The sequence below is a fragment of the Chanodichthys erythropterus genome, chromosome 20 (assembly GCF_024489055.1).
Source record: "Chanodichthys erythropterus isolate Z2021 chromosome 20, ASM2448905v1, whole genome shotgun sequence".
Taxonomy (NCBI): Eukaryota; Metazoa; Chordata; class Actinopteri; order Cypriniformes; family Xenocyprididae; genus Chanodichthys; species Chanodichthys erythropterus.
This window is the reverse complement of record NC_090240.1, coordinates 30,258,040-30,279,941: the sequence shown is the minus strand read 5'-3', so window position 1 is coordinate 30,279,941 and position 21,902 is coordinate 30,258,040. Positions and strand designations below refer to the sequence as shown.

The 21,902-nt window shown below is 38.0% G+C and overlaps 1 protein-coding gene across 1 annotated transcript in view; it reads right to left on the bottom strand.

Moving 5' to 3' along the window:
- Nucleotides 1-5,448: 5,448 nt before the first annotated feature.
- The window catches only part of plxna1a (plexin A1a), a 245,298-nt gene continuing 228,844 nt past the window's right edge, over nucleotides 5,449-21,902 (bottom strand). Inside the window, exons 26-32 of the mRNA XM_067370392.1 lie at nucleotides 20,130-20,233; nucleotides 19,293-19,389; nucleotides 15,372-15,562; nucleotides 12,350-12,519; nucleotides 12,033-12,245; nucleotides 11,758-11,908; nucleotides 5,449-9,056 (exon numbers count right to left, since the gene is read on the bottom strand). Of these exons, the coding sequence (XP_067226493.1) occupies nucleotides 8,961-9,056; nucleotides 11,758-11,908; nucleotides 12,033-12,245; nucleotides 12,350-12,519; nucleotides 15,372-15,562; nucleotides 19,293-19,389; nucleotides 20,130-20,233 (1,022 nt within the window). The 3' untranslated portion in view covers nucleotides 5,449-8,960. The remainder of the gene's footprint in view (nucleotides 9,057-11,757; nucleotides 11,909-12,032; nucleotides 12,246-12,349; nucleotides 12,520-15,371; nucleotides 15,563-19,292; nucleotides 19,390-20,129; nucleotides 20,234-21,902) is intronic.

The window sequence follows — 21,902 nt, the reverse complement described above, 5'->3', positions numbered from 1 at the left end:
GTCGTGTATCTTTAGAAATAAATAATGGTCAAATGGAGTCTTTAAACGCCTCAGATGTAAAGTTATTCGCTGTCAAAGTGACGCCAAAATGAATGGGAGTCAATGGGATGCTAACGCAAGTGAAGTTCTGCTACAAGATGGCGGCACGTGGCCGACTTCAACTTTCGGTCGACTTCCTTGGGCACTGCAACCTCCCCCGTGAAGCCAATACTGAAGTGAATTAAACTGCAATTCATCGACTGGCCGCTAGGGACAGGCTGCAGAAGTGAGCAGAATCTCATTGACCATCATGTTAAATTAGCCAAGTTTACAGCAGAAAAAAACATGTTTACAGTCTGGTTCATATTGTGGTTTTGGTCTATACTGCGAATTTTGCCCTTCATGACTGAGGGGGGTGAATTTTTTTCTGTTTAAATTATATTAAGCCTTAAAGTTCTGCATAATTAAGGGCGTGGTCACTTGAGTGACAGGTATGCCGCTGCTGTCTGTGAGCCGTCATGTTACCTCAGCAGCTAATTTCAGCCACTGAATTTGGCATCTCAGCCGTATTTGTGCCTTTTTTCTGGATTATTTTATACAATATATGGCTTGCTGCATACTTGAGACTGATGTCAGTCTGTGTACATGTGCTCGCATGCAGAACGTTGTTGGATTGTCGTGGCATTGGCTAAAAGTTTTGTTCCTGAGATTTACTATGACAATACCAGGAGGATATACATCTCCGACAGCACTGCTTGGATATAACTAAAACTGCTGCACTATTTTGAAAAATTATACTTTGGATACGTGCTCATTAGTTTGAGAGAACATTTGAGAGATATAGGCCTACATCTGGTATATATTTTACCCAAGTGCCACAGATTGGATTCATCTTGCGATCTCTATTTTATTATAAAGGTATGAAATCCCATTTGATTTGTGTTATTTGCACACCCCACACAAATTAATTAGCCTATTTGGAGCATCTATAACGTTATCGTAAAAAAATAAATAAATATAAAAATAAACCGTAGATTCACTAAATAAGTCGTTATTTTTTTTTTTTTGCCGCACCAAAAATATTCTCGTCGGTTTATAATATTTATAATATTGAACAACTAACGTATACTCACATGAACTGATTTAGATGTGTTTTTAGTACCTTTATGGACAGAGGAAGTGAAGTGACATTACTCCCTATGAAGGCCTCACGGAGCCATCGGATTTGAACTAAAATATCTTAATTTGTGTTCCGAAGATTAATGAAGGTCTTACGGGTGTGGAACGGCATGAGGCGACTGTTTTCAATTTTGATATAGAATAAATGTTTCTCGAGCAGCAAATCAACATATTAGAACGATTTCTGAAGGACCATGTGACACTGATCCTATATACTGTATAAGGCCTATATAATTTGGCTTGTGCTTTATTCGCCCTATTAAAGGTACAATTTGTGATATTTTTTCCGCTAGAGGTCGCTAGAAGCCTATTCAAAACAAAGGCGTAGTTTGATGACGCCAAGTTTTAGAGCGGAAACTTGGGACATGTGGTCTCCATCTCAACGGACAGTGCAAAAGAATAGGGATTGGAGTCTGGAAGAACTCATGTTCGTGGATGCAATTATTAAATTTACTGTAGTAAGAAGCAGAGCAGGACCGAGTGTTGCGGGAGCTGAACGAGGAGCTGGAGCGATTGATCAACACACGCCTCACGAGCAGCGGGACTTTTATTATGACACAGCCGCCGGCGCCGCTTCCGCTTTTCCGGTCATGAGTTTACGGGAGCTGTCCTTGTCGACAGAACCAGCGGCAGATGGTAAACAGTAATTATTATGTTCCATAAATAAGTAACACAATCCACCATAAAACATGCAAGAATAAGGAACTGCTTGAAGCAAGCTAGTGGTTTGCTGGACGCAAGACACTACTTCCGCATTTGTCCACGGCACTGTTGTCACGTTGTTTCTACGTCAGTAAAGGCGGTAACAAAGGTAACTGACATCATTGACAGGCGACCGCACTGCCCCGTGTCACTGTTTAGAATGGGAATTTTCTCATGATTTACAAGTAGTTGAAAACATTAGAGATATTGTTAGTAATCAGCTGGACAAAATATATAACATTAGCCTAGTGGTTTTTGGATATTTTACTGCAAAAATTTTACATATTGTACCTTTAATGGTTTATTCTGTGAAGATGATGTCGTTCAATCTGTTTTTGGCGATTTTTGAACAAAACTCGTCGTCACTAAAGCATGCAGATGGCACACGCCAAGCTGTGTCATAAACGACTGACTCAGCCAGAACTGATGCTTCGACATATTTGCAACATCTCCACGCTCGACACCTTTGCACTATGAGAAATAACAGCCAAGATCCGTCCCCCCTAATCACACTGTCTACATTCCACTGCCAATCACACTTCACGTCTCCGAGCTCGGTAATCAAACCGGCTCTCAGCAACCGCCATCTTATTACCTCCACGCAGGTGTGATGATTTCCAGGGGCCGATCCCACGGCTTCATCAGCAGCCCCTGTCCTCGGAGACCCGCGGAGAGCCGGGTGAGAGACGCGTGCGGCGCACATGAGTGAGCGGGAAGATAATTGTCCACATCTGTGTCTCTTTATTCTGACCATCAGCCATTCAAGAATCTGTCTGTCAGCGGGAGGAGAGACGCTTGAAAGAGAAAAATAGAGAACCAAAAGAGAAAAATGGGGGGAAATATGGTGGAAGGGAGATAAGATGAGCTGGTAGAGGCTGTGAAATATCAGCAAATGGGCGAAACTAACTAAAAACAAAGAGGAAAAGCAACATAAATTATGCCTAGTTTTGTACCAAATCAATAACATTTGTTTTGCACTGTAACATTTTCATGATTCATTCTTATAGTCATATTCATTATTATTATTATTATTTTTACAATTAAACACATTTTCCAACAAAAATCTTTTTGGACATACAAAAATCTTACTGTAATATAAAAATAAGAGATTATTTTAATTATGAAATATCTATTATTAAATATATTGTGGTGGTCTTCATTGTGATGTCAAATAACTTTGGAAAACATTTGTCCCAAAATATGGTCATTTTAGTTACTGAATTACATTAATGAGAATCATGGGAATGGGAGGAAAGTGTGCTTATATTTCATGAAAATGATGTCCAAAAATCAAAATGGTTCTAATGAGATGCTTAATTTTATTCTAAACACACTAACTCAAACACATACTTTCATAAAAATAAATGTATTATATATTTTTTCTTTTCTGTGATGAAACATGACCTTGACACATTTTAATGAGATTCACCCTAAAACAACTATATTATTTAGTTATTTTCCCAAAAGACAGCTGTAAACTCCAAGCATTTGTTTGGCACTTTGTGATGAACTAAATCAGAATGTGTGAAAATGAATTACAAAAATCTTCACTGTCCATTTAATCCAGCTTGAAAACACCTGAAGAAATGTGTTTGGAGAGCCAGTGCTCATTCTGCTAGAGAAGATACAGACTCTACCCCGATTCACAGCTGTCGTTCATCACTCTCCCAGTCCTCCCAGTTTATGTTCCAGGGAAACAATGACCAGAATCTTTAATGATGACATCTGTTCCTGTCAAGACATGTCCAATTAAAAGTACCTCTTTATTTAGGCTGCATTTACAATGCAAGGCCTAATGAACACATGACTGTCACATCTGATTTTTAAACACAGGGAATTGAACACATCAGGAATTGTTTGTCTGCATGCTTTTTTAATCTCCAAAGTGACAACACCCATTGACTTCCATTATATGAATCACCCAGGACGAGATCGTCGGCACAAAGGTGTCATCTGTACGTGAAAAATGCAAAGGAAAAACTTTTCCGTTTTTAGTACATCGTTGTAAACGTACCCTCAGAACATATTTTTGTTAGCTGGGCACCCACTGAATGACTCCACTCACTTAACCAATCAAAGCACAAGGCCTGCAGATATCTGGATAGAAAAATACTAGTAGAACCACTCATACAAGCAAATGAACACTTCTTGAAAAGGAAAGGAAAAGGTGCCTGACAAGAAGTGACTCATGTGAAGCCATTCACTTTGAGTATCAGAGCATCATTGTGTCACTCAAAATGCTCATCTAGTAACAAAAGTGGAATGGAGCTTTAATTGCTCTGGCTGTTCGCGGCGGCCGTCATTGACTGTAACTGCTTAGAGGAAAGAAAATCACATCCACTGCCAGGCAGCCATAAATCACAGCTTTACTGGTACATGCACATTTGAGTCTGACAGAATCATTTAAAGACTCGGTGGGCTCGCAATCATAGGGCAATTTGAGCTTTCCTTCAAAAAGAGTTTTAATTGAATTAGTCTGAGCGATTATATGCTCCAAACTAATGGGGGCAGTTTCATCTGGCGGGGCTCAGTGAGCTGAATAAAGAGCCAAATCTCAGTTCCTCCATCATTACCGGGACTCAAATGTCAGGACGGTATCAGATAAACATTCGCACATACCGTTCACTGACGTTCCAAAGCCTAGTTTGATCGCTACTGCATGTCTACATAGGCAGCTGCATTCCAAGACAACACATAAGATCATTGAAATGGGACCAGTCCCAATCCTGTCCTTGTTTTACATTTACATATAGCAGATTTGTATTACTTAAATACCTAAACACACTGTAAACCCTAATGCTCAAAATAATCAATTGGTTTGAGTAGGGCAAACTCAAATTAGTTCAATCAAATTAACTTTGATGTGTATTTAGAACTTTCTTTTTTGTTTCAAGAAACGGACACATTTTAAGTAATCTGAATTGTTTCATTGTTTTGAGTTTCAAGTGCAGCATACGCTTAGTTTGAGAAAAGGTATAAATGTTCTTCCTGTTAGTTTCATTAGGAATAGGGATTGGTTGTTTTAAGTGAGGGTGAAAAATTTCCCCTCAGAGATTTGAACCCTGAATTGACCCCTCGCCAGGAGTTTGATTGACAAGCGATCTAACCAATCATAACGCCGAATCTGCCATTTTGTCCAACAAAGCAGTCAGGAGTTAGAAGATTAACCTTGGTGGACTTGAACTTGAAAAATGGTATTTATCGTTTGAATTTCTTTAAAAAAATTAACCCTTTGTTTAATATCATAAGGAACCTGCTCTGTCTTGTCTGTTGGCGTGTTGTCAGTGTCCTCTTTGCTCCGCAATGTACTTTTCACTCTGTGTGGTGTGACAGAGCCATGTCTTGTTGGACAAAGCAACATTAACTAAGGGGGGTGGGTCTTTGGGTCTCAGCTGCTTGGTTGGAAAGTGACCTTCATGCATCGCTAGACTATTGACAATGGACCTTTTTTTTGCTTCAAAGTTTCGCTAATGTGAAATGTGTACCTTTAGAAAGATAGTCAAATTTGACAGAAAATACACATCAGATTGTACATTTAGATAGTGAAGCACAACAAAGACTAGGGACACAAGCATTTTTAGCGAAAAATGTTTAATCTCTCCTTGATGCATGTTTATTTACACATAATAAATTTGCAAAATAGGAAAGAGCACAATATTTACACAATGAGCATTTAACAGCCAACCTGTCACAGTTGATTCAAGTCTGAAACTCTTCAAAAGGTATCAGAATTAATAAAGTATTAAAATTCTTTAGTTTTCGTTTTCTTTGAAATCTACATGCTCACATTTTGTTCCTACGCTTAAATTAATTCATCCTTCCAAAAAAGGATTGTTTCTTCAATCTGGAAACACCATGAGCGGAAATCAAAAACCGGATTGGTCTTTTGGACTGAGGAGGTGTGTAAGAAAGAGGGCGTGGCTTGACAACGATAAAGAGGCGTATGGAAAGGGATGGACTGTGGGTAATGGAAGAGTCAGAGGCGGACGAGAAAAACGAGGGAGGAGTTGACAAGGCACTCTGTGCGAAACGAAAACTCTGTGAGTCTGAAACACCTTCTGATCAGCTTGTTTTCCCTCTACAACTTCTCTTTTTTTGTTCCTGTACTCAAAGTAGTTCTCAAAACAAGTGTCGCAAAATAAGAGGCATCACTCAAATACTTTACACAGCCAAATCTTTGAAATGTTAGAATATCTCTAAAGAGTTCCACATGTTCCACAACTCAACATCTAAAAACGATTGAAAATCAAAGATAGCACTCGTCATGAAAATAAACTGAACGAAAAGAAAGGCAAAGACGACATCGAAGTGAAACACATGTCCTGAGACATTACAATGCAACCAGCTGCTTTACAATCACCATCACCAAAGTCCCGCTTAACAAAGCACAAAGCAAAGCACATCGAGATTTTTCCATCCGCAAAACGACAATAGAAATAAAAAAAAAAAACATGGCCAGACTGTACATAATGATATGTAGAATGAACATCATCAGCCTTTGGAATGAAAGTAGAACAGCATGCTTGTATTCTCAAATCATTTTGTAATGTCGAAGCATGCAGAAACTCATCTACTGAAAACGAATGTAAGGAAGGCCAGACGGAGGGGTGCAAGTCACCTGTAATGCTAAACATCCAGCCTTCTCCTTCTACCGTTAGAATTAAGACATACACATCCAACAGTAGTGTGTATGTTCACTTATAGGAAGTCTATCTATCTATTAGGCTACTTCATTGACGGTTCCTTTCACGTAGCTTGATCTTGCACTAAAACTGATGACAGAAATGATCGCTAAGAGTTTATGAGAGCTAAACACAAACAAGCAAACAAATCCAACATCGATCTAATTCGTTTTCATTTGACATCTGCGTGAGGGCTGAAAACTAATGCAGTTCTCGAATCTAAAGGGAGATTGTCTTTACCGTGGAAGATACGTTCTAGAGAGTTGTGGAGACCTGCTCCCGGTTGATTAGGAGAAACCGCAATGGCATAAAATCAATAACGTAAACCTTAATCCCAAAATAAATAAATGTGTAAAGAGTGATTCTGTATTACTTTCCCAGCTGGAACGAACCCTGATGTATGGCTGAGGTAAAGCGAGCGAGAACCCGTCAAACGTTCAGTTCGTGTGTCTCACTCTCTCTCTCATTGGGTTTCTGACCTAAATCTTTCAAAGATGTTTCTATCGCATCTCAGAAAGTCTACTTCTGCTTTAATCTCAGTGGAAAGCCAAAGGAGGAAAGACTTTCTCTTGTTTGAACACGACTGACTTTAAGAGAACTGCAGCAGCACATGAAAGCGAGTCACTGCGATACACGTTCTCGCACAGTTACAGACGCTCGCAGGAGAGAAGATAAAGAGAAACTCCAAAACAACCAACCAAGGTGGTGAAGAAAAGTAAAGCAGAACTCGACTTCATCTGCTTGATACCCCTGATACAGTTTGAGAATCGCTTCACATTTGTATTTGTAACACTGCAAATCACCAATCTGAATAGAAATGAGTTAGTGGACTGTTGAAAAACAAAACGATCAAGATAAAGCACAAAAACGTTTTTTTTTGTTTTTTTAAATGGCATAAGCACGCCAAGTAGCTTATAAGCTCAAATTGAACCAAAAAATAAATAAAAATACTCAATAAAAAGGTTCCATTTCCCCCCCCACCAAAAAAAAAAAAAAAAAAATACATCTAGTGCTGACATGATGGCCGTTTAAGAACGTTTCCACCTTTCTGAGGTGAAATCAAGTCAACTTTAAGCTTAACTACCGGTTTTTGTGGATGGGTAACATTCATGTATGATCCTTCGGCTTTAAAAACATTGATTTTAAGCTTTTAAAAAACTAAGAGAGATGTGGAACTGCATGGAAATAGCATTTGCTACATTTACAGTGATGTCACAGATCCTTCTGCCAGATTGTGACATCATCAGTAACGGAACACATTCTTCGGTTCTTCAATCTCAAGTTTTCCTTCATTCTAGACTGATTTGTGCAAGTTACCGAGGCTTAGAGTGCTCATGTTTTTAATATGAGAAATGAACACAAGATGAAAACGGCCAATTATTAATTATCGATCAGGTTTTTGCACGGAATAGCAAAGAATCTGTCCTCAAGTGGCTTTCAGACTGAAACCATAATAGCAATAAAGGTTGAAAAAAGTGTACAAACTAAATACACAGATTCATCCACCAACTAAACAAAGAACCCTTTGTTTTCCATGAGGACATTTTCCTCCAAAAACACTAGGTACCACATGGGAACACATTTGTCTGAGTTTGTTCTTTTTTGCACATTTTTTTTTTCACTCTCAGTTCTTCAGTCACTAGGGTAGTCAACATTTAAATCATAACACATTTTATCTAAAGAAAATTGTTTTTTTGCACTAACAACATTCAAATAAAACATGGCACAGGACATTTTTTTGATATTTTTTTTTCATAGTTCAGTCTTTTTCAAATATCAAATTCATCTTATTCTTTTCTATGTTAAAATGGAAAACTTTGTACGCGTCTTTTCACTCTTTTTGTATAAAAATGCAGTTGTATTTATATATCTATACACATTTATATATATATTTATATCATTTTCATTTGTTGTAGTTCCTGTAAATTGTGCAAATTCAGCAGTAACACAAGTGGCAGGAGACTGGATCAAGTGAGTCCTTCGATCAACCCAAAGAGCAAAATAAAAAAGTGATGTAAGCGCTAAAACAAAATACCGTTTGCGGAAAAAAAAACACACTGCTTTTATCCTTCGTGGGCTTTAAGGTCTTCTGGCTCATAATACAAGACATCCTTGGTGAGTAAAAGCACACAAGCGTGGCTCAACACACTCCGAAACGATAAAAATCCAAAAAACTAAGTCCTATTGGTTGGACATGGCGTCCGGGGAGACATTCTGCTGCGTGTTGAGTTCAAAGGAAGTGATGAAAGAGGATTTCCACCCTGGGCTGAGGGGTCTCCAGTGTACTGCTTCTGTCCTTGCAGTCCATTAGCTTAGTGTGTGTGTGTGTGTTTGTGTACGTGTGTGCGAGGTTCGGGGATGGGCTCAGGAGGTCAGCGGGAGCCAGCTGAGGTGGGTGGAGAGACGGGGAGGGGGTCCTCAGCTTGCTAGAGCCATGGTGTCGATAACCTGTTCCAGTTTACTGCGCAGTCTCTGTCGCCGAGCTAACTCGTCCTTCTGTAGTGCAGACAGGATCTGTAGAGGAGGAAATGACCTCAGATTAGATTGTTTCACAGTGTAGTTATTACTTTAGTTGATTTATCAGGCAACAGTCTTGTGTTAAAGGTGCAGTATGTAATATTGACAGCAAGTGGTTAAAATGGGTACTGCAGTCCAAATTTAAAAATATTGGGAAGATTTTTTTGCGTTTTAATATGACTCTGGGCATAGAGCTTTTTAGATGGATGGCGAGACTTTTAAGTCTGGTATAATCTGAAATCTCTGACTCTGACCCAGTCCGTTCGCTCTAAATACTTCGTTTTTTTCACCAACTGGCAACCCGGAGTGTCGAAATACTATTGGGTAAACTGGCAGTGGGCGGAATCACACAGACCAAAACAAAAAACAGACATTCTGACATGGAACGCACATTTCAAAAGTACAATAACTGGCTATAGCATCATTACGGAAGAGGATTAGGGCCAAGCAATAATAAAAAAAATTAAACCATTTTGAGATTAAAGTTGTTAAATTTCGAGAAAAAAACTCGGTAATTTTCGAGAAAAAAAGTTGAGATAAAATGTTGAGAATAAACTCGTTAAATTACGAGAAAAAACTCGTTTAATTTCGAGAAAAAAGTCGAGATAAAATGTTGAGAATAAACTCGTTAAATTACGAGAAAAAACTCGTTTAATTTCGAGAAAAAAGTCGAGATAAAATGTTGAGAATAAACTCGTTAAATTACGAGAAAAAAGTTGTTAAATTATGAGAACAAATTTGTTAAATTACAAATTTATTCTCATAATTTAACGACTCTTTTCTCGTAATAAATGACTTTATTCTCAACATTTTATCTCAACTTTTTTCTCGAAATTTAACGACAATTTTCTCATAAATTAACGAATTTGTTCTCCTAATTTAACGACTTTTTTCTGGTAGTTTAATGAGTTTATTCTCAACATTTTATTTCGACCTTTTTCTCGAAATTTAAGGAGTTTTTTCTCCAAATTTAACAACTTTAATCTCGAGATGGTTTTATTTTTTTATTATTGCTTGGCCCTAATCCTCTTCTGTACATCATTATGAGAAACAAGTATGTGAACTTAGCATTTTTTCCTAAATATCTGCAAACATATTATGGTATTTTTATGCTGTAGTAAAAAAAAAAAAAAAATAATACATCACCTTTAAAATTTACAATTACATAATTCTCTTTATGGCAGAATAAAAATGATAAAAAACACAAATAAAGTCTCAATTACACACGTAGTGTGGGTATTTTCTCTTTATTTTGTTGCAAAAGTGCTAAAATATTCTTATTGTGTTGGTCAGGATGCAAAAAAAGCACTATACAAATCTAAATTACACCAAATTCTGAACAAAGTCACTGGAACTCTCATTATATCACAATTACGATTTCTGAACTCGTAAGTAAACTTCCTAGAGGACATAAAAACAGCATAAGGGCCTTAAAGTCAACATGAAAGTGTTCACAACCCATTAAAACTACAATAGGGATTGATTGATTGATTGATTGATTGATTGATTGATCATAAAAAGTCCTTATATGGCAGACTGTTGATGGAAAAAATAAAGAGGGCTTGATGATGTCAGTTTCAGAGGCAGAGTGAAATTTAGTATTCACAATAATAATAAAGTAATACACCGCACTACTGCTGATTTTTATGTTGACTTTAAAGAAGGAGAGATTCAGACCTACAATCTTTTGGTTACCAGTCATGATCTTTAACCACTGGGTTTCATCACTCCCTTTTTTGTGTTTTTCTGTTGATGGAAATGCAAATGTGCCGATCGCAGCTCTCCTCAGAAGTTGTTTCCGAAACAGCGAGAGATGCTAACACCCATCTGTGTGGGTTTAACCAAAAAGCAAGCATCTAAACGTAAAGGAAATGGGAAAGAAAAGTCTCTCAAACACCCTCAGCGTCAGATAATGGACTGCTAATTTCCCTCCTGTTTTCACGCAGGTTCAGCGAGGGTGTTCATGTGGACACGTGTGCATCTGGATAATAAAGACTAATGAACATAAACGGCTGTTTAAAACGCAACCAGCTGCAGTGTATTAATGTCAGACAGAGAGAGGGAGAGCCGTTTCATAGAGCAGCAAGATGATGTTTGATGAGTTGTGTTAGACTAAACTTTCCCGAAGGTAAGGAAATGGAGGATGGAAATGAAATCATTTAAAAAGAAACAGAGCTAGGTGCTAACTATGGACACCTTTTTATATCTGCTTAATGGGTGAAGAAACACAGTTGTAAATGTAGGAATAATTATGCAGACCCACTGTGTCTATTTCTTTTCTTTTCACTAAACACACACACACACACACATATTCCCTCATTTCTGTGTGAGGTAGAACTAAATGGTCTCCTTCGGTGGCTCATTATCTCTCCATTTATCCAGCCTGGCTGGAATGAGTCACTGCCTCTGACACATGATCTCGTGTGTGCTGTCAGGTGGCGTTACGTGTGAAGGGTTACATGGAGAATACTGTATCTGAGTGGCCATGTATTAAAAGTGTTAGATTTAAGATTTTGCCATTTAACAGCCAATTCTGGCTTGCTTTGTTTGAATTCTGATGTACTAGTCAGAGAAGAAGTCTTTTCCTCTGAAATATCTTCAGAATGACCTACCACATACTATTTTTCAAACAGAACTAGTACGCAGCATTTATGCTGAGTATAGCACGTGAATTTTCAATAGCTTTTCTTTCTCTTACCTCGTCTTTATACTTGGTGATGTAGGAGTAGATCTCGTGGAGGGCGCTCATGCTGTTGAACTGGCTCAGGTGGAGTCTGGACTGCTCCGCGAGATAAGCACTCATGTCCTGATCACTGATGGCGGGCATGCGCGCGATATCTGAGTAATACCTGCAGGACGGCAAAACAGCAGGTCCAGATGAGCGTGATGATTTGGGGTCTTTGAAAGTTAATTAAGGACTAATAAGGAAGTTTTGTGATAGATGTATCCTAAGAAAAAGTTCTGTCCACTTACCTTTCTACCCAATTCTTGTAGTTGGGAATATCTTTAGCGTAAAGCAGCTTATTGGAGGGGGAATCTTTGCCGAGCTTGTGTTCAGATGTGGAGCAGGAGTCCATGAAGGTTTGGGCAACTACGGAGAGACACGCATCCGTGATGCTGTTCTTGTGGATGTCGAACACAAACTGAGGGTTCTTGATCACATTCACCCAGAACCTTAACGGCAAACTGAGGACAAGGGGAAGGAAATGCATAGATAATAAGAACAAAATCTAGCCGATTTCATAAAACCGCTGTTTTGAATGGGATGTTCGAACAGCGTCGCTCCTCACCAGTTGCTCTTCCAGGTGTGCCGAACATCTGAATCTGTGATTTGGTGTTTGTCCGCCTGCTCATCCAGGAAGTCAAACATGTATTTGATGGCGAGAGGGAGGGCACTGCCACGGTGTGCCGTGCTGAATATCGTCTCAAACAAATCATCGACGAATTTCTGTAACGTACCCTGTAGTGAAAGAAATCAGAAGTGTTTTGACAATTACTCACAACTCTCAATGAATATGACTGTTAAATGTCTTATTTTCATATACAATAAATATAAAATCAGTGGTTCTCAACTTGTTTTGCTCCCAAGACCAAGATTTTAAGTTGCACCAAAATACCTACATTTATCATACAAAATGAAAAAAATATTGAAATGGCGTATTATCACCATCAACTGCATAAGCCCAACAATGTGCAAATATTAACATGAAATATATTGTAGAGTATGACTGTTAATGTCATCAACAAAAGATATAGGAAACAATTTTCTCATCTATTTTAAACATTTAAAGGTGCCGTAGAACTTGTTTTCAAAAGATGTAATATAAGTCTAAGGTGTCCCTTGAATGTGTCTGTGAAGTTTCAGCTCAAAATACCCTATAGATTTTTTTTATTCATTTTTTTAACTGCCTATTTTGGGGCATCATTAAATATGCGCAGATTCAGGCTGTGGCCCCTTTAAATTCTCGTGCTCCCTGCCCCCGAGCTCGTGACTGCCTTAAACAGCATAAACAAAGTTCAAACAGCTAATATAACCCTCAAAATGGATCTTTACAAAGTGTTCGTCATGCAGCATGTCTAATCGCGTAAGTATAGTATTTATTTGGATGTTTACATTTGATTCTGAATGAGTTTGAGGTTTTGCTCCGTGGCTAAAGCTAACATTACACACTGTTGGAGAGATTTATAAAGAATGAAGTTGTGTTTATGAATTATACAGACTGCAAGTGTTTAAAAATGAAAATAATGACAGCCTCGTCTCCGTAAATACAGTAATAAACGATGGTAACTTTAACCACATTTAACAGTACATTAGCAAAATGCTAACGAAACATTTAGAAAGACAATTTACAAATATCACTAAAAATATCATGATATCATGGATCATGTCAGTGATTATCGCTCCATCTGCCATTTTTCGCTGTTGTCCTTGCTTGCTTGCCTAGTCTGATGATTCAGCTGTGCTGCTCCAGACGTTAATACTGGCTGCCCTTGTGTATTGCCTTGAACATGAGCTGGCATATGCAAATATTGGGGGCGTACATATTAATGATCCCGACTGTTATGTAACAGTCGGTGTTATGTTGAGATTTGCCTGTTCTTCAGAGATCTTTTAAACAAATGAGATTTACATAAGGAGGAGGAAACAATGGAGTTTGAGACTCACTGTATGTCATTTCCATGTACTGAACTCTTGTTATTTAACTTTGCCAAGGTAAATTCAATTTTAAGGCACCTTTAACTATTTTTATATATATTTTAATGTATTTAATTTAATTTTTATTTTAATTTATTTAATTTTATTTAATGGACAAGATTATAGTTGGATTTTATTATTTGGATTTAGAATCATTTTTCTCCCCGAGCTGACAACCACTGTATTAAAAATGACAGAACTTTGACCCACAGAAAATGCTGAAAACAAGCATTTTCCTAATGATCACAATGGCAACTTCCACAAAATCACTACTTGCAAAAACTTACTAAAGGCCTAAAATCGCTAAGACCCTCGAGCAGCCGAACCGGAGATGTCGGTTTATTCATCATGTCTGAGAGCAGGAGAACAGCAGTGGCTCTCAGATAATATAGAGTGTGTTGATTAGGATGCTGGTGTGTGTGTGTGTGTGTGTATGAGACAGACAGACACAGTCCGCGTGGTTTCCCAGCATTCATTCCGCGCTCTGTCACCACGCACCATGAAGCACTCGATCCACAACAAATTACCTGTCTCCTGCTGTTCTCTTCCGCTCCAGCATTACATTTATCTATCGTTTTTTATTATGTATCAAAATTGACCACCCGAGAGGCTTGTAAACATATTCTGATTTCATTTTTTCCTAGCCTAACAATTAGGAGGCAAAGAAATAAGCTACAGAACCAAGAAACGGGGAGAGAGAGGAATGAGGGAGGAAGACAGAAATAAAAAATGAGATAGCAAGAATATTATATTGTGTCCTAACCAGGTGCGATATGACGAGGTGCAATTTGTCTGTCAACATTGAATGTGGTTCTGTGAGGTGACACAATCGCAGACAATCAGAACATATTTGATGTTTAATATGCAGTAGAATTTTGGACCAATGAGATTCACATTGGGCAGGACTTCATGGAATAGCAGAAATAGAAACCAGGCAATCAACAAAATGCCCTGTCCATCATTGCTTGTTGCATTTGGTTAGGATAAAAGCACAATTTTGCATCGTCTTCATCATCCTCAAAACTTCAAGATGGACAGACTAAAGCCCCCTTCAATCTATCAGCAACATGCAGCGACAAAACAATATGATCCCATTCATTTTCAATGGAAAACTGGAGTCAGCAAACGTTGTTTACCGGAAGCAATGCGACAAATGTTTAACTTTATGCAAATGAAAAACATCTCTTAGGAGAGACAACTAATAGGAGTAAAGTCAGTGGAGCAGTAGCAAGATGGAAGAGAATTTGGTGGTTCAGCCGGCGGTACTTGCCCTACAAACTCAGAGCCTGAGTGGTTTTGTGAACCCAGACAGACCTGCGCTTGCACTTTCACTGCAGATAAACAGCCTCGACGGCATAGAGCACTTGCTGTTTCTCGTTCATCTTTAATATTAAGCATTTTAAGTACTGATTACATTTATATTGAGTCTTTTCCCTCCGAAATGGTAGCGGCAAGAAAATTGATTGGTTGTCTACAACATGGAATAGTATCCGTGAATGTCATTCACAAAAGTTATTAGGCAACCAGTAGTGGGAACGCCCACTAGCGACCTTACCTCCAGCCACTGGCGACAAAGCAGTGTGAACAAAGCTTAAGAAAACCTCATGAAAGCTCACCTTGGTGGCCAGCAGTCGTGTCAGGTAGATTTCTGACACCATCTTGCTCCCCCGATCACCCTCGCGCTGATCTGCGTGGTCGTGGTTCTTGACGAGGTGCCAGAGCTTGGTACCGCTCTCTAGATCGGGCGTGATCATGGGCGTCCTGGACCGCAGACTGTCTGGGCTGCTGGCCGTCCTCAGCATGCTCTCTGAAGAGAAAGATAGAGTCAATCATCAAATGATTTCCAGCATTTTATAACATGGATAGCTCTATTTTTACATTTGCTAAGTGTTTTTTCATGTTCACTATAGAGGGGGGCAGCTGTGGTTAGAGAATCAGACTGGTAACCCGAAGTTTGCGGGTTTGATTCTCAATACCGACAGAGAAAATGACTGAGGTGCCCTTGAGCAAGGCATCTAACCCCCAATCACTCCCTGGGTGCTGCATCTAAAATGGCTGCCCATTGCTCAGGGGGGGTTTGTTCACTACTCACTGATCCTAATGCGTGCGCGCTAACTTGGATGGGTTTGAAGCAGAGGAAAAATTCAGAGTATGTGTTACCATACTTGGCCTTCACATGCCATTTTCACTTTCACTTTAGTGAAAGTGAAATGTTCCTAATACTGCTGATATTTTATAAATGCTGCTGATATTTTAGTCATGTTCCTAATACTGCTGATATTTTATAAAAGCAATATGCCATAAAATGCCATGCGTTACAGTAACTTTACCTTTGTCAAGGGTGTTATAGACACTCAAACAGCATTAAAATCACTGTAACGCACAGCCTCTCAAGGCTTATTGCTTTTATTTCATCATAACCTGGAAGGTTCAGAAATCTCTGGCATTATTGAACCCATACATATAATACAAAAAGAAAACCTAAACAGCATAAAAGTCACATCGGCGGTTGTAAATCAGGTCCGGCGGTGTCTTCTATCTGATGAGCAGTCGGCTGCTAAATACCCAGGAGTTACACATCAAAGATGAGTGCAGAGAGGAGCTGAGCTCTGGCTAATGGATGGTTAAACACAGTAATCTGTCTGAGGATAAGGCATTCTGGGTAAGGATCATTTCCTGTGGATGCCCTAAACTACAATGAATATACTGCATCTGCAGAATCCATCAAAAACTCCCTCAGGTTTATTCTATCCTTAAGTGGCAAGTGGGAGTGAAAGATAGAGTCCCGCGTCTGGAGTCTAGTTAATCAGTCACAGACTGGCAGGCCGGCGTGCTTGAAAGAAACAGCCACTGTAAGCTTAATTCAGCCTCTCGCAGTGCTTTTATATTACACCGCATAAAAAAGTCAAGGCTTAGAAAAACATAATAGTAAAAAAGCAAATAAATAATAAATAAAGGAATAAATAAACCAGGAAATGAGAATTTTTAAGCAACAGAGACCACAAGATAATGGAGATAAACACTAATGGCTGAGACTTAGACTACACAAATACATGAACACAGACCCTCATGCACTGTGCAGAACACAATTCATAATGAAATGCAAGTGTGTGTGGCGTTTGTAGTGTTGCCACAAGGATGGGCATTAGCATAGACGTTCTTCTACAGTCAATTTTCTAGTTCGAATCAACCACTGACAGAGTACGTTTTAAGTTTTCAGACGTGTAGCTGCAGTAACTGAAAATTAAAAAGTTCAACACAAGACATTTCAAAGTAACTATAACCCTCAATGGTACATGTAAAATACAACCACATGCTTACAGTGCTTTCGCTAATCCTGATATTTGGCCATTTAGAGATTGATTTAGTGTACTGTGTAGAAAGTAAAAGTTCTCGGTAACGCTTTATAATAAGTATACAGTACCAAAGCACTTAATCATTTGAAAACTAATTTAATTAACAGTTTATAAACTATAGTTTATAAAAGGAACTCTTAATACTAATGGAATTCAGGTCCAATAAAAGTTGGTTTAAAGCACTTAATGACATTTTCCAATATTTTGTGACCTAATCTAAAATCAGAACTATTTACAGTTAATAAGTTGTTAACAAAGCATGATCTAACTCTTTATATATGAGCTAATTAAACAATAATAATTTGTTAATTGAAATGACAATGAATGAAGAACACACTATTTGTATATAGTCTTTTAATGTATAAACTACAGTTTAAATAAACTATTAAATAACTAGAAACTAATAGTTTGCAAATGATTTGTAAATACTTTATTACTGTATACTCATTATAAAGTGTTACCAAGTTCTCTTTCAATTTAAGCAAGCTATAGCGATAAAAAAATTGGAAGGAATTAATATTTTTTTTGAGCAAAGATGCATTAAATTGATCAAGAGACATTTATACTTATTAAAGACATTTATAATGTTACAAAAGAATTTGATTTCAAATAAATACTGTTCTTTTGAACTTTCTTTTAATCAAAGAAATCTGAAAAAAAAGCATCTCAGTTTCCACAAAAATATTAAGCAGCAAAACTTTTTTTTCAACATTGATAATAAGAAATGTATTTTTGTGTGTGTGTGCGCACCAAATCAGCATATTAGAATGATTTCTGAAGGATCATGTGACACTGAAGTAATGAAGAACTGCAGTAATAATGCTGAAAATTCAGCTTTGCATCACAGGAATAAAGTAAATTTTTAAACACATTAAAACACTTAACAGTAAGTAAGTTTTTCTTTTACTGTATTTTTGATAAAAAAATGCAGCCTTGGAGAGTATAAGATAGTTCTTTCAAAAATGTTACCTATCACAAACTTAACAAATGTGTATATGTTATTTGTATATGTTACTTTCTAGTATTGATATCAGCAAAAAACAACAACAACATATTGGTTGTCCGCTGCCCAAACAACTGCCTTTGCAGATGTGTTTCTATATTTTTATGAGTTTGTTTCTGGTTGAACAGGCCATTCACACTTGCACAGTGCCAGCAATGTGCAAGTGTTTGTATCTCGTTCCTCAATGCGACACAAATTGCATATAATGTTCAGCTCAGGGTAATAAAGGATGACACGAATATATAAAAATACCCAGTGAGCAGTCTGAAATAAGACTTCCTCTGTTCTCTCCTGCGGCTTGTGAATGCATCGTTCATTATTAATGGTACGAGTGTCAAACTTCATTACGGAGGCCCAGGGAGATGCATATCTGTCCAGTGCTCTTATCGCCATGTCCATTCTGGAGGCTGGGGAGGAATGTTCATTTGAGTATTGAAGATATGAATCCACTTCCTGTACCGAGGGATTTGGAACAATGTTCAAAGGTATTTTCATGAGCTTACATATCCACAAAATCAAGTAAAAAGATCATGTAATAACAACGATCTGCATCGGCGTCACTCTGACACCACAGCGACTGCGGTAACCGCTGCCGTTTCCATGGCAACGAGCGAAACACGACTTGAACAACAATACGAATGTGTGTCCAGTGTTTGAGCACTCAGAGAATTATCCCAGACATGAAGCCCCCTCTCAAAGGGAAATATAATGGACGTCTGCCATGAGAGAGCCATGGCTTGAGTGCAGGTAATTCTGTGGCAATCACGGATACTCGCTTCTGAGGAGGACAGACAACATTAAACAGCTTTTTCTCTCTGATCCGCTTTCCTTTTTTTGGGTTGAGGAACAAAACACCTTCAGGTCTGTGCTATCATCACCTCTTATTTGCACAAACACCCAAAGTGCTCGGAAAACAAAACAAAATCATCACAAAGAATAGTGAAAAACATCAAGTCCGCCAGCTTTTTGAAATCGAGACACGAGGACACGATCCTGGTGCGAGTCCTCGTTTTCAAGGGAAAAATGGAGGCCAGTGAGCTTCTGGGTGCAATAAATACAAATCTCTCGCATGAATATGGCAGACGTGATCTTGCTCTTCTGAGGAAAGTCTCTGAGGAGATGAGATGCGGAAGTTCTGAGGGGAACATCAAAACAGGAAGTTGAGACAGAGTTCTTACCGTATCTGCTGAGGGACTTGGTGAAGGTGGACGAGTTTGAGATGTTGTATGCAGAGTTTTGCTTTGGCACCAGGGCGATAACAGAGCCATCTGTTACCTGAGGACAGTGAGGAACTCAACATTACTGCAAAACTCCCCAAAAACACATTCACAGACACATTAATCTATATTGTGAGCTATAATCTGCAAATCAAAGATATATTATATCACAATACTACAAATCATAATGGATGTACACTGCCAGTCAGTTTGGAATAATTTGGAATTTTATATATTATATAAAGAGAGATATATATATATATATAAAATATTTTAAAATCAGCCAAATCAGCATTTTAGAATGATTTCTGAAGGATCATGTGACATTGAAGACTGGAGTAATGGCTGCTGAATTCAGCTTTGCATCACAGGAATAAATAAATAAATAATAATAATAATTAAATAAATATTTGACCAGTGAGTTTCCATGACTTTTACAGTAACTCATGATTTATGCGTATGTATTTTTAAAATAATTTTATGCCAGTAAACAATCCTTGGACTTAAGAGATTATTTAGTTAAAAAGTCTCCAAAAAAAAAAAAAAAAAAAAAAAAAAACACTACAGAAATATATATGATTTCTAACATTTTAATAAATTTCCATGATGTTACAGGCCTGGCAATCACAATTAAAAAAAAAAAAAAAAAAAAAAAAACACTGACATTTGCAAAGTTTTCCATGACCATGGGAACCCTGAATAGTGTCATGCTCAGAATACCCCACCTAATTCTGACATTCTTTGACCATAACATCTTTATTTTCCTCATTATTACTCAGGTGTGGACAGTGACCATACCTGATAGTGTGCTAGTGTGTTCAGGCGTTTCCAGTCATTATCAATCTTGGTAGTGACATCCTCATCCTGCAGAATGATCCTCGCCAGTCGCCCCTGGCGCCACTCTTCAACAGAAAACAAGATGAAGGAGTGTGTCAATGAGAATGCTGACATTTCATGTTTTAAAAAACATTATTTGCTTATTTATGAATACATTTTCCAATTGAGGACGTCCCCAAATGCCTCCCAAAGAAAGTTTTGTCATATTTAGCTCAGTTTTGGGGACAATTTTGTACTCGAACTCAAGCTATGTGTGTACACACGGACATCTCTCCCAGAGCAAGGACGACTGACCACTTGAGGGAAGCTTTCCTCTTTAGAAATGCTTCATTTAGAGCACATAACCTTGTGCAGACCTTGTCCGAATCTCCCTGTGCAGAGTGAAGTCACTTTTCCTAGCTGAAAAGATATGAAAACATGAACTGGCTGTTAACAGAGGCTGAGTGACAAGTCTGACTCCGGGTCAGATCTAAATGACGGATCTGATCAAGGTCATGGGAATGACTATTGTAAGCCTCTTACAAGCAAACCGTTCCAATAAACAACCTTCCCGTTTGTTTGTTTGTTTGTTTGTTTGTTGCAAGGGAAAATCGCAGTTTCTTATTTCGAAACAGGTTCTGAAAGACAACTGCCAAGGAGCAGAGCAAAGCCAGAAGAGATCTGCAGCTGATAGCATCACTCAGTCTGAGCCAGATGACAATCATGTTGGGAACTGCTCTAGCTAATGGGATCTTGCCGTGGATGATATGGTTCAGTGTCTATTTCCCTGGTGCCCACAACGGTGACTTCAGCATCCATTTATATCAAGCTGCTGATAAGTTGAACATTTGTAGCAGCTGACAGTACCTGCTCTAAACAGAGGCATTTGATTACAAGAACGTACAATAAGGATGTTAATAATTTTGTTTAATAATTTAATTAAACTTATCAACCGTCAATTAATGAGTTTAGCACAGAAATTATCAGTAATCAAATTTGTCTATAAATAACGCTTATGTACTCTGTTCCTCTATCAGCCTTCCTGTATCATTTCCTGTATTCATGCATATTATTACTGAGTTCAATTAAATGCATACTAAGCTTAAATGTATTCAACTTCAGTGGACTGAATATTTATAAAAAATCAAAAATAAAATAAATTGCAAAATTCACATTAAGTATAAAATATTAAGTAGAATACAGTGTATAGTGCTCAGCGTAAATGAGTACACCCCCTTTGAAAACTAATATTTTAAACAATATCTCAATATCTCTTTTATATAACATCTGTTTAACTTATAACATGAAAGTAAGGTTAATGATATAACTTAGAGAACAAAATATTCAGTTTTACTCAAATTAGGGTGATGCAAAAATGAGTACAGCCCACTGAAAGTCTCTGGAGCAAAGCTACATTTTAGACTACAAATGTCTAATTTAACAAGAATTCAACCACAGGTGAGTCTAATTATACATTACACAGGTGTCCAGCAGACAGTTGACTATAAAAGGGTGTTAAAAAAACCCTTCCCATTTCATGCTGTCAGCAATGGCACCACATGGAAGAGAAATGTCACAAGACCTGAGAAAGAAAACAATTTCTTTACACCAGAAAGGTGAAGGCTACAAGAAGATCAGCAAAGCTTTACTTATCAGTTAGAATACTGTCGCAAAAGTGGTGCATAAATTTAAAAAAGATGGAACTGCAACCATCTCAGAGACGTCCAGGTCGTCCACGGAAGTTAACACCTTGAC